At 36.8% G+C, this 14,474-nt stretch overlaps 1 protein-coding gene across 1 annotated transcript in view; it reads right to left on the reverse strand.

The window, feature by feature from the left end:
- Positions 1-3,851: 3,851 nt before the first annotated feature.
- Positions 3,852-14,474, reverse strand: part of LOC126967493 (cell adhesion molecule Dscam2-like) — a 156,186-nt gene continuing 145,563 nt past the window's right edge. The window contains exons 12-17 of the mRNA XM_050811981.1: positions 13,213-13,348; positions 11,952-12,071; positions 7,952-8,128; positions 4,944-5,088; positions 4,122-4,204; positions 3,852-3,856 (exon numbers count right to left, since the gene is read on the reverse strand). Of these exons, the coding sequence (XP_050667938.1) occupies positions 3,852-3,856; positions 4,122-4,204; positions 4,944-5,088; positions 7,952-8,128; positions 11,952-12,071; positions 13,213-13,348 (666 nt within the window). The remainder of the gene's footprint in view (positions 3,857-4,121; positions 4,205-4,943; positions 5,089-7,951; positions 8,129-11,951; positions 12,072-13,212; positions 13,349-14,474) is intronic.

Raw genomic sequence — 14,474 nt, forward strand, 5'->3', positions numbered from 1 at the left:
CAAATAAGATGGGAAAGAAAACTTAGAAATATAGAAATTATGCTTTATGTTAAATGAGATTATATGGACTTATGAGGACAAAAGAGAGGACGTTGCGTGGTATGTGATCATACTGCCTTGTGTCACCAGTTGAATCATATTGTTGTTTATGTAAATTTTGAGTTTGTACTATTTCATTCATTTAAGAGTTATGCTACCCAAAAATTGTGGTTTTTTAATGCTCACCTTCTTCAAGTGTGGTGAAGTGGACGGGTTCCGTGAACCGACTGACTGCTACCTGGTTCAGGGTGGCCACCCTCACAGCATATGTGCTCCCTGGCCGAAGGTTCTCTATTTCGTATGACTGGTGCAGCTCGTTCTCTTTACTGAAAATTGCAGGTACAGGAATATTTACCAAGCTTTTGGCATGAAGGCAGTGGGAGTGGCAGTGAGAGGCGCCTGTTTCTGCCGTGAAGCGATATGTAATACATTATTGTTTTTCGGTCAGAAAGGCGCCGTGGCTTGTGAAATTACTGCGCAAATAAGACTTAACATCTCATGTATCAAGGTGACGAGCGCAATTGTAGTGCCACTCAGAATTTTTAAGTTTTTCGAGAATCCTGATCGGCACTGCATTGTAATGGGCAGGGCGTATCAATTACCATCAGCTGAACGTTCTGCTCGTCTTGTTTTGAGTAAGTTACCAACCCCTATATGGTTATTTAACGGCTTTAGTTCAGTTAAGTGCAGCCCTGTCCCAGTGAAACACTGTCAAAAATGTGATGTATTGTGAAAGCCACCGTTAACTATAGCTAGTGAGCTGCTAATACTAATACTCCTAAGTTTGGTTCTTGACGTGGATTTTTTGTAGTGACCTGACGTATTTCAAGTGGTTGAAGAAATCAACTTACCAACGATATGCTGCCTTTACGCATTAAAGGATCACATTCATAGAGAATTCGTAAAGGGGTTTCATCTGCACTATTACAGAATGTACACCGTAATAGTGCAGATCGAACCCCGTACCATATGATATAAGTGGTATTACAATGGCTGTGTGTAAAGGGCCATAATGGGCTTTAGGCACTATTTTTGACCTACATGATGACTACTACTATTTAAGGCAAATTTTGCCTTTTGCACAAAACCATCCACTTGGAAATCTAGGTAAGTTTTTGGTCTAATCGAAGCCCCAGATATCTTCATTTTTCATCATTTTTGCCGGCGTCCACTGCTGGACAAAGGCCTCCCCCAAAGATCACGATGACGAGCGGTCCTCATCTAATCTACTCCGGCGATCTTGATTAGATCGTCAATCCATCTTGTGGGGTGCCTACAAACTCTTCCGGTACGTGGTCGCTATTCGAGGACTTTACTGCCCTAATGGCCATCTGACCGTCGAGCTTTGTGCATTTACATCTGAGCTATGTCGGTGACTTTGGTTTTCCTACGTATCTCGTAATTTCTGAGTCAATCTCGCAGGGAAGTTTCATAAATATCTTAGCAAGCAAATCTATACCGTTTTCCGCTAAGGAAAAAAATTTGGGACTCACATTAGTCCAGAAATGTTAGCCCCAAATATTTTTACCTCTTTGGAAAGAGTTAGTTTTCTAAGTTTGTGAAATATGTAGAGTAATTTTCGCATTGCCGAAAGGCATTCTAAAGAACACCATAAATCACCACCAGGTTTGGAGATGGAATGATGATTGTTGGTTCATTTAGAGGAAGAAGTCTGGAAAAAATATCGGAACCGTGAATTGGAAGTCTTAGATCTCTGCCTATCTCCCTGCGAAAATTGTAGGTATGTTTAATCCGATGGGATATATAGAAGCATTGACTAGGAGGTACAGCAGGTACCTTGTAAAGTTGACAGATGTAGCAAGTTCCCAGCGAGCGTCGTTCAAGAATGCTGGGGCGTACTGGACGGTGAAGTGTGACGAGGTCACGTGACTGCTGTCACGCCACGTGACGCGGGTCGACCTGGACTGAACTGACTCCACTTGCAGATCGCGGGGTGGTGTTGGGGGCTCTGGTAATATAAACAATAAAGTGAATTAATATGCGATTCACTTCATACTAAGTTTTGAACTTTATTTATTTATTTTTTCTCTTGAAAATTAGAAAAATTACTTGAAAATAGAATATTATAATTAAAAATTTTGTTTAGAAGCTCTTCCTACGAAAAAGAGATCTATTTATGCAGAATCCAAAATGAAAGAGTTAAGTACCTGAAACCTTCATTACCACATAATGGGTCCAGTATTAGATTATCGCCTACCTATCAATCGTTAGACGAATAACGGCTGTTTTCAATCAATTATCTTTAATTATGGATAGACTGCTATCCCCGTTTAATGACAAATTCTTATCTATCCATGGTTTGCATTTCACCATCAAGGACAAGTGCTATCTAAATTGAAACTAATAACTTGAGACTTTAATTGTAATGCACGTAAGAACAATCATTATGTGAGGTCTGTCTCTAGTAGACTATCCGTCCTTCTGACGACACATAGACAACTTCAGTGGAAGATGCTATCTTGAAATTAGGTTAGGTTATTGAAAAGTAAGTAAGCGTAAATGGATAGATTTGTTTACCTCTAGTAAGTAGAACTAAGGATAGATAGGCTATTGAAAACGGCCGTAAAACTACACAGTAATAACTGCATTCGTTGAAATATAATAGAATAATTATGGCGGTCAGCTTTTGACGATAATATCTGATACGCCGAGTGGAACCAAACCGGCCATAAGAGCGCTTTCGCAATACGTCAGATCCGAATCCCATCCGTACTTGTGAAAACACGATCCGAACTATTTGTATGGTAGTTTACGCACTACATCCGGCTTCTATATTCCGATTTCTTCTCGTCAACCGTTAGAAATAGTTGTACGACTACACCAGACCGTATTTTCACGGGTACGGATCGGACGTAGTGCGAAACCGCTCTTACGCTTTTCTTTACGTGACGATTTCTATCAAATCAAATCAAAATCATTTTATTCATGCAGGTAACGGAAACGACACTTATGAATGTTAAAAAAATTTATTTTGTTTTTGAATCTACCGCTACTAATGAGAAGAAGTAGCAAGAAACTCATTCACTCTTTTAAATCAATATTACATTTTCATTGTTTTACAAATCATTTCAATTACAATATAATATGTAAAGTGATGCAACAAACATACTCAAACGTCAAATAGTCAATGCCTTACGGCCGTTCCCAATATTCAGTCTATCTCTTACTTGAGATAAAAATTGTAACCATCGTTGACTTTTCTGTCCCAAAAAACCGGTAACTCACCTTATCCGTACATGCTGTTTGTCAATGGGACCACGTATACCTTACCAGCGATAGAAGTTTGTATGGAAATTACAATTCACGCATCCCAATATAAGGCGATACGCATGACTTATCGGGTATTCGGACAGCTTTAGATTATTGACTGCTAATTACTGACAGTTGTAATTTATCTCTATCTGTAGATAGTATATTGGGAACGGCCGTTGCACGAGTAAGTCAATAAAATAAAAATCAGCAATAAAAATAAATACCAATCAGCTCTCTCCGCAGGGCGGTTGGAGTTCTTCTAGCTGGTGGGTTCTTACCGAGCACAGTGACGGTGATGCTGAAGGTAGCTGCACCATACGGGTTAGTAGCGCGGCACTGGTACACTCCGGCATCAGTGGTCTCTGTGTACGGGATCTTGATGGTACTGACTAACCCCTGAGTTGTCTTCACTTCTGATACTTTGAGTCTGAAATGAATAGTTACTTGTTTTGTTTTCCATTAATATCTTAAATGGCCAGCTGTGGGTTACTTCCTTTACTGTATAACTAGAATTTCATGACATAAATATATAGAAAAGATTATTCTAAAATTTTATTAGCTCTAGTTACTTCTTATAATGTATGCTATGTTTCAGTCAAATATCTATTACCTTGGCACAGGATGCCGGCTAGATTTTGGGTACCACAACAGCGACTATTTCTGCCGTGAAGGAGTAATGTATAAGCATTATTATGTTTCGGTCTGGAGGGCGCCGTAGCGAGTAAAATTACTGGGCAAATGAGACTTAACATCTTATGTCTCAATGTGACGAGCGCAGTTGTAGTGCCATTCGGAATTTTTGGGTTTTTCAAGAATCCTCAGAGGCACTGCATTGCAATGGGCAGGGCGTATTAAATACCATCGGCTGAACGTCCTGGTTGTCTTGTCCTTACTGTCATAAAAAAAATCCGTCATTAACAGGCGGTCCAGTTGTCTTGGAGAGTTGCAGAATCAAACCGACAAACAAAAATATCACAAGACAAGTGAAAACTTCTGAAAATACTATTCTGTAATAGGTTGGTATTAAGTAGCAATTTCAAATTAGGGTATCATCCCCACCATCTGGACGTAATGCGTTCCTCCATCTTCCTTCCGTGTACTACTAAGCTGTGAAATGAGCTTCCTTGTGCGGTGTTTCAGGGACGATACGACATGGGTACCTTCAAAAAAAGCGCTTACTCCTTCTTTAAAGGCCGGCAACGCTCCTGTGATTCCTCTGGTGTTGCAGGAAAATGTGGGTGGGTGCAGCGATGATCACTTAACACCAGGTGACCCGTACGCTCGTTTGTACTCCATTTCCATAAAAAATAATTAAAAAAAAAAACAAAAAGATCACAAGGCAAGTGAAAACTACATGAAGGCGAGGTTTATTTTTTTTCACTTCCAAAATACTATTCTGGTGTGGGATCTTAATAGTAATATTCCTTGGGTAAAATTTTAGGATTTGTAATTTTGAGTTTCCCCGTGTCAAAATAGTTCTAGGAACATAATGATATTATTGTTTGACTTTTATACTATAAGCTATGTCCACATAGCAAGAATACATAGAATACATCTAAGTCGAGGCTATGATATCTTGTATTGGGATAAATGTAAAAAATACTTTTCAATAGTTAGAAGTTTTATTTTACCTGTGCCCATGCAGATCGAGCACATTTCCTTCGTGAGTCCAGACAACTCTAACGGGCTGGTCGCCAAGCGCGTGGCACTCCAGAGTAACTGGTTGAGACACACGTGTGGTCACCTTCGTGGAAGATACGTCAAAGTGGACCGGCTCTGTAGCGAATATCGGTTTAAGAATACACCTTATTATGATAAAATAGATTAATTATTGGTCGAAATTATTATTATATTAATTATGAAAGAATTATTATATAATTCTTCTGTACGTGTGTTGGCAGTGAACTCCTCCTAAACGGCTGGGCAGATCTTAATGAACTTTTATGACGTGTGTTGTCAGGTGGATACGAGGATTGTTTAGATTCACAATTGAACTACCTCCAAAACGACTGGACTGGTTTTGATGATTTTTTTGTGTGTTCCAGTGAATTTAAAATTGGTTTTGATTCTCAATTCAGTCCATATATAATTTTCTGCCCATGTGTATGGTAGTGAATTCCACCTAACAGTTGGACCGATTTCTTAAATTTAAGACGTGTGTACAGAACAACGTCTGTCGGCTCCGCTAGTAAAGTATAAATTACTTACTGGACTTTTCATTTAATACTTCTTTTGGTAACTTATGAATGTGTTTGTTTTATTTGGGGCATTAAATAACCTTTAGTAAAGTATTGCATATAATGCTCATATGACTTGAGGTTATTTTTGATGAGAAAAGTTACGCTTAATCTCTAATAGATATAACGTAGAGACTGAAATATTCTAGATAGGCCATAAAAGAAACAAAAATACGAAAATGCGAAATAGAAAAATAAAAAAGTGTGTGTGTACTTATGTATGCACGCAAGAAGTTATACTTCTTTGGCCTAACAAAGCAAAAATCCTTAAAATTATTTATTCCTCGTGCTATATCTACGTTAGAAAGAACAATATTGTAAAAATCTCGGAACGAAAGCTTTGACAATTAATTATTAAATAACGAATACGGCTGTACGGGCTTGAACCCTTTGTCTATCCTAATAATGGACGAAGAAGCCAAAAAAAAATAACGAATATCGCAAACGTCAGAAAATTTTAGGAATCAACTTCACCTTGTTACTTTAGTGTTACAGTGATTCGCGCGCATCTTAAAATTTAAAGAAGTATAACTTCAAAAACTATCTAGGATCATTTTATTTTTTAACTTTGCGAGATGAACATTTACTTTTTCAATATCGCGATCTTTTTCAGATTGAGTATACAAAACTTAACTAAGATCAATCTCGTAGCTCTGTGTAATGAGTAAGAATGTAGACGTATTCATCTCCAAGGTAATTTTCGACCGGGGTTACCCAATGCATAAATTGCACCAAAGGACAATCAGTGGAAACTGACAAAAAACTGTTTCACAGGTAACCCACACTGTTGAGAGACGGAAATAGACCAAGAAACAGAACAAACATGTGCATGTTAATATACCGAAGTTTTGTACTTGATGGATTCCGCACTTCGATTAACAGTTGCTATTGTTGATCGAAGATTCCGCACGACTGTGTGTAGTCTGATGTCGTGATAGAAAAGTGTGATAATGGACAATGATTGGGTAATATACGCCATTCTACAATATTGGGACAGGTGATCAAACTCGGGTGGACCGAAAAGAAACACAAGTAAATCAAAAGAAATTTTGCAAATTTTCTAGCTATGGTCAAAAATAATTGCAACACTGCTAGGAAAACGGTCTCATTTTTTATTGGCAAATAAATCCCTACTAATATTATAAATGTGAGTGTAAGTTTGTTTGTTACGCTTTCACGCCTGAACCACGGAACCGATTTAGATACAAGTTAGAACAGAAATAGACTAGAGCTTGAAAAAAGACAGATGCTACCTTTTATTGCGAAAAAAGACTTGGCGGGGTTGGTATAGGGGTTTGAAGTTTGTATAAAAGTTTATTATAATATTTATTCTAGCGTTTTTAAATTAAGACCTATTTGGGGATAAAAAGGAGCATGAAATGATCTATAGTTGGTAGCTTATAAAAAAAAGTATTAACCACGCAGTTTGTTGTGTATTATTTGCAAAGTGAGTATATTAAAAAATAAAAAATGCTGCAAAGTAACTATTGCATGTGCACGAAGTCGCGAGTAAAAGTGACGAAGACTTGAAGACCAAAGGATAGTCATTGCATATATTTTAAATTGTGTTTCCTAATACCTTGGAAGTAGTTTGCAAAACGCGACCTCCAGGCTAATCATCTTCACGACCAAAAAGCATCAGTACATTCAACTTAAGTTACAGAAGCGCATGTGAAGGCTTGGATGTAGAAGTTTCCACCTTGAATTTATTTGTATCTTAAAATTCAAGACAATGTTGCGATGCACTCGTTTTACAAGACTCGGTGTGTTCTCAAAGCTACTTATGTCCAAAATAATTTTTCGATTCAAGAATGTTTAAATTCTTGGGGAATATTCTTTGAAAAACCAGTCGAGGTGTTACCAGTGGGAGGTTCCCTTGCACAGGATGCAAGCTAGATTATGGGTATCATAGCTGTGCCTATTTCAGCCGTATAGCAATAATGTGTAAACATTATTGTGTTTCGGTCTGAAGGGCGTCGTAGCTAGTGAAATTACTGGGAAAATGAGACCTAACATCTTACGTCTCAATGTGACAAGCGGAACTGTAGTGCCGCTCAGTATTTTTGGGACTCTTAAAGAATTCTGAGCGGTACTGCATTTTTATGGGCAGGGCGTATCAATTATCATCAGGTGAACGTCTTACTCGTCTCGAACATTAGTTTCATAAAAAACAGAACTAGCATATATATGACCTTATCAGAATCTAAAACACCAGTATCACTTTTAAAATGGCTGTCTTTTAACTATTTAATTGAATCACTTTTGTTAATCTTATTTGACTCTACATGATGCTGTTGATGTATTTTCACCGTTTATAACTATGCAATAACAATTAAAAGTTTAATTGTTCGAAGTTTGCTTACTAACAGAATTTGATATTGTTAGAGCATTTAAATACCAACTATTCACAGTGATCCAGACAGTCTTGCTAAGAGGCGCTCCAACGCCGTTTTCAATATTGCACGAGTATAATCCTTCGTCGGACAGCGAAACTTCTTCAATAACCAAAGTCCCGTTCGGTAAGCTGAGAATACCGCCGCCGGCTAACTCCAGAACGGGTTGCCATGTACCCAGGATAGCTGGAATTAAATTAATAATCAAATATTGTGGGTATTCGAGTTACCCATTGTGGTGTATGTATAAAATTGAAGAATCTGTTTGTATTACAACTTATATTAGCTTGACCTTAGATAATTTATACGTCTAGATAGAGTCTCTTGCTGTTAGACAACCGATAAAAACAGGCAGGTTGTATTTGTGCCAAAGTCTATGGCGGATGCAAATACATAGATTATTCGTTATTAAGACATTACCATCGTAAACTAATTATAGTGAAAAAAAACTAAAAACCACGCTTTTATAACTTCAAACTAAAAAGGAGAAAATATATTTCAATAAACATATACCACGACTATTGTAATTATGTAACAAATAACAAAAAAAAACCACTTCAAAAACATTATTCCAAAACAATAGTTATTATAATATGCACGTATAATTGCGTATTTCTAAACAATCTAATTAAGTAATCTAATTCTAGTTACGATTATGTAATGGGACCACACGGGAAGCACCAGCTCTATATTAAAAAAGAATTGTCAAAATCAATTAACCCAGTCGAAAGTTCTGAGATAACAAACATAAAAAAATATACCGACGAATTCAAATTCAAATATTTTTATTCAAAATAGGATGTGAAATCACTTATTGAAAGTCAAAAAAAACTACCACCCATTCCAAAGTGAATGCCTCAGGCCTGAGAAGAATGGGCGCAACAAACTCAGCGGGCTTTTTTTTCATCAAAAATATGTTTTACAATTAAAGTAACATTTACAAAGTAACATTGTACAATTAAACTTATTATTTAATAGCCTGAGGGCGGTCGCACCATTCCCAATCTGTGGTATCATTAAGAAAGTCATTTATGTTATAGTAACCGTTACCACACAAACGTTTTTTAACAATTCTTTTGAATAACGTAACACCTTTGTTGTATTTATATCAGCAGCGTTGCCCCATAGCAATATACCATAGGACATAATACTATGGAAATAACTAAAGTATACTAGTCGCGCCGTATCTATGTCAGTTAATTGTCTAATTTTTTTTAACCGCGTATGCTGCAGAACTAAGTCTGTTCGCCAATCCTTCAATGTGGGGACCCCATTGTAATTTGGAATATAGAGTTATGCCAAGAAATATAGCAGATTCCACCGGTTCTATCACCTCTCCGTTTAACAAAACATTTGCATTTACATTTTTGACATTTGGTACGGTAAATTTAATGAATTTAGTTTTCTTGCTATTTAACAATAGGTTATTAGCGCTAAACCAGTACACGATGTCAGATAAAATATCGTTCACTTCGTCATACATAGCTTGGTTTCCTTTCACTTTGAAAATCAGTGAAGTGTCGTCCGCAAACAATACTACCTTATGTTTTTTCTCTATAAGATTAGGAAGATCATTTATATAGATAAGGAAGAGGAACGGTCCAAGAATAGACCCTTGTGGTACCCCCATACTGAGAGGAGTCCCAGGAGATCTCCTGCCATCCACGTCGACCCTCTGAATTCTATTGTTTAGATATGAAGTCAGAAGATCGAGCGAAGTTCCTTTTATGCCATAGTGGTATAGCTTCCTGACCAGCGTTGAATGTTGAACACAATCAAAAGCCTTAGATAAATCACAGAAGATGCCAAGTGCATTCTGCGATTCCTCCCAGGCATCAAAAATATTCTTGATCAGCTCAACACCTGCATCCGTTGTTGAACGTCCCCTAGTAAAGCCAAATTGTTTCAAATGAAGTAACTTATGAGAGTTAAAGTAAGTAAGCATTTGGCTTAAAATTATTTTTTCAAAAATTATAATAAGGGTCGGCAAAACCGACACAGGACGATAGTTGTTCGGGTTAGAAGAGCATCCCGACTTAAATATTGGTGTAATTTTACTATGTTTCAGAAGGTCAGGAAAAACGCCACGATTAATACAATTATTAAATACTATTGCAAGATATGGTGCTATGACATCAATTATTGAACTTATTATTTTAACAGAAATGCCCCATATATCAGCAGTTTTCTTCATGTCTAGAGATTTAAAAGTTTTAATTATTTCTCCAGGGCTAACAAAACTAAAATTGAAACTTTGTTGACATCCTATAACATTTTCCAGAAGAAGTGACTCAGCAACACTGGTGGAGGAGACAAGAGTGTTTGTGATAGAAACTGGAATCTCAGAAAAAATTTTCTCAAAAGCAGTAGCAACTTCCTGCTGAGATTGAATTATTGTATTGTTTATTGATAGATTATATTCAATGTTGCGGTCTTTCAATCTTCCAGATTCCCAGTTAATAACATTCCAAGTTATCTTTATTTTATTTGGAATAGAACAAACACTTTTAAATAATTTAGAGTATTTTTTAACATACTCGAGAAAAGATGTATCATGATTATACAGTGATCTCTCACTATACAGTTCATATAGCCTTTGTCTGCTCCTATGAATGCCAGCTGTTGCCCAATCATTAAATGACAGTAGACCACCTGATTTGATTGTCTTAGAAGTAAATATAGAAGCAAACTCTGTTTTAATTATTTTAAATAACATATCATACATTTCATTTGGATTAATATTATATTTGAATAAATCCAAATTTGAGAGTTTAACTGACACATTACCTCTATATTTCTCCATTCGCCTATTATTCACAGAAACAAACGTAAACTTTTTAATTTTAGTACATTTATTGACCTCAATATTAAAAGAGGCTAACTGACCAAAGTGGTCTGAACTTGTTGTTATTGCCTGAGGAATTTGTTTATAATTGGTAAATATGTTATCAATACAGCTTTTGGAGGTGCCAGTTACTCTAGTAGGCTCTAAGAAAATATTGGTTAAATCATATGATTTGAATAAAGATCTGAATCTAATACTGGTTGAGGATTTTTCTAATAAATTAATATTAAAATCACCACATATCATGATATACTTCTTAGACTCAGATAATTTTAATAAAACCTCCTCCAATACACTTTCAAATAATTCATAAACTGCATCTGGGGGTCTGTATATACTAACTACAATGGCGCGCTCGAGCTCTGCACAGGCTATTTCAATTGTACGTTCAACAGAGAGGCCCACAATATCTTCTCGTTCTTTGAATTTAAATAATTTACTTACAAGAATAAGAGAGCCGCCACGTGTATGTTTTTCTCTGCTAAACACACTGAAGTTAAAGATGAGCTCATATTTTCTGAGCCAGTGCTCTGTTAAACATAAAATATGTATATCTTTATGATTTATAAATAACTCCAGTTCAAGTTCTTTACCTAATAATCCTTGCATATTTTGGTGCATCAGGTTTGCAATTTTACAATTATTACTTATTCTAGTACTTGTTATATTACATTGTGTTTTTACACTGCTAGAGGAGTCCCCTATTGTCTTATAGAAGACAATCTTATATTGAATTGAGAACCTCCTCCTTTTTTGAAGTCGGTTAAAAATGTTTTCTATTGTAAAAAAACGTGGAGAGTTATAAAACAACTGGAAAAGTCCATAACATTGATTCCCTTATTTATTATAGTTCTCTGTTACTAACTAATTTACCATACATAGGTAAATATTTGCTTATAATTTAAATGGATTCGATTTCCTGAATTATTGAAATAATATTTTCTGTGATAATATGCGTCATATCATCAAGAATCATCTTAGCGAATACCGATTGTCATAGAAGAATTGCCAATCTATTTATCCTTTCTCTCTTTTCGTTTCATAAAAAGCCGTAAATTTTCGTTTGCTCTAGTGCTGCGTCAGCGAGATGTGGATTGTAGATGAAAATATATCAAGAAATACTTATATTTAAAGGTTATATTTTTTTACTATAAATATACTCACCGTCTTTTTTCATCCAATGCACCTGAGGCACCGGGTATCCACTGGCACTGCATGAGATACTTCCATGTCTTCCTAACAACAACGATGAATTGGATGGCTCCATGAGCCACTTCGGCGCAACTGTACATAAAATTAACATTGGTAGCTTGCGAAAGTAACATGACAGCCCAAGGACATCAAAAATATAAGAGGTAACGGCCGTTCCCAATATTCTATCTATCTCTTACTTGAGATAAAAATCGTAACTATCGTTGACTTGTCTGTAACAATAAACTTATCGACGGTAACTCACCTTATCCGAACACGCTGTCTGTCAATGGGACGCCGTATAGGTTACCAGCGGTAGAAGTTTGTATGGAAATTGCAATTCACGTGTCCTAATATAAGGCGATAAGAATGACTTATAGGGTATATTGGGACAGCTTCAGATTATTGACAGCTAATTACTAACAGTATAAGGTAGTAATTGATCTCTATCTGTAGATAGTATATTGGGAATGGCCGTAAGAGATGCGTTGCCGGCCACCGGAACTCCACGGTGGTGTTCATAAGCTACCAAACTAGACACTGTACAGTGTACATACACCAGAGTCATGACGCGTCCGAGCTGGTCGCACCACCAAATTGCTTGCAAAATTAACATAATTTAAATTATACTATTAAATCAAAGATATTGTGCATAAACTACTCTGTTAAACTTACACGTAAGTCACCATCCCTACTCTGTGCCATAACCGGAGGTTCCGGAGTTTAATGATTGGTAGATCTCAATATTCAGTCTATCTCCGGTTGTGGCCTTCTTGTCGTAACTATTGTTGACTTTTCTGTTCCAATAAACTTATCGACGGTAACTCACCTTATCCGAACACGCTGTCTGTCAATGGGAGGTCGTATAGCTTACCAGTGAAAAAAGTTTGTATGGAAATTGAAATTCAGGCGTCCCAATATAAGGCGATAAGAATGACTTATCAGGTATATTGGGACAGCTTCAGATTATTGATAGCTAATTACTAACAGTAGAAGGTAGAAATTTATCTCTATCTGTAGATAGTATATTGGGAACCACCGGAAATGTTCAATCATTACTAATTGAGAATACAAACATAAAATTATTACCTCCTGTTTATAACATCATTCGAAAGCCGTTAATTAATTTGTAATTCAAATGAAAATTACTCTCAATACGTTGGTATGTTAGCTTTGAATATTCGGCGTTATGTTAACTTGATGTCATCAGTAATTATTTGTTAATCACACTCACCTTTGATGTATAGCTCTGTCGACTTGTTCACAGTGCTCACTTGATTAGAGGCCACACATGTGTACGTACCGCAATGTTCGAGTGACACCTTCTTAATTACTAAAGCACTGAATAATTCCGAACTCCGCTCAATCACCTGAAAATGTACTGTTTATATACACACATACACATTCCATTATATATGGCCACATAGATGTATATTTTGGCCTGCGATTTTCAAATCTGATTGCATTTGTAAGGGCAAATTATTACAAAATATAAATATATTAGGTGTATGTATGAAATATTTAAATTTCAGTACAGAATTTTTAAATAGTAGTTTGAAGGGGTTTTTTAAGGAAGAGGAGGACAAACAAACGTAGTGGTGACGTGATTCAAAATAGAGGCCTTTATGGAAGATGTAGTGCTTTTAGTAAATGTAACCACAAGGTTTCGTCCAGAAAACACCACGTAATCAGACTCAATCCACTGTTTGGAACGTACAGGGTTTTTGAAAATCGCGTAGAGGAATGCCAACATGAAGATGATATCAGTCATGTGGCTATCCACATACAGGAGCCGCACAGCTGACTCAACCGTTTTTTTATGACACTAAAGGACGAGACGTACAAGACGTTCAGCTGATGGTAATTGGTACGCCCTGCCCATTACATTCATTCTTGAAAAACCAAAAATTCTGAGCGACACTTCAATTGCGCTCGTCTCCTTGAGACATAAGATGTTAAGTCTCATTTGCCCAGTAACTTCACTAGCTACGGCGCCCTTCAGACTACTGTGTTTCGGACACAGTAATGTTTACACAGTACTGTTTCATGGCAGAAATAGGCGCTGTTATGGTAGCCATAATCTAGCCGGGATCTAGTGGGAGGCTCTTTACACAGAATGTGTGAAGGAGTCCCACAATTGGGACAGATTCGCGAATACACCCTGCGTAGTCTGTGGCATGAGATTCGGAGCCATTCGGCATTATGCCCGTTGAAGTCACCCAAGACTAAGAGTTCAGTGGAAGGTATCCGTCCCAGCACGTCTTAAATTGTGAATTGAACAAAGCCCATGAGATTATCCGTTTCTGCACCTGGGTTACCACGCGTATATGCGGACGTGGTCAGAGAGTAGACAGACCTTACCCTCATAATTGACCGAGACGGCAACAGTAGATATCATCCCTAACAAACACTCACGCACGAAAATTTATTGATGTAGGCGTTACTTTCCGGAAATCCATAATTATCCAAATGTGTTAAGTTTTCTTTAGTGTTAAT

The sequence above is a fragment of the Leptidea sinapis genome, chromosome 13 (assembly GCF_905404315.1).
Source record: "Leptidea sinapis chromosome 13, ilLepSina1.1, whole genome shotgun sequence".
NCBI classification, from domain to species: domain Eukaryota; kingdom Metazoa; phylum Arthropoda; class Insecta; order Lepidoptera; family Pieridae; genus Leptidea; species Leptidea sinapis.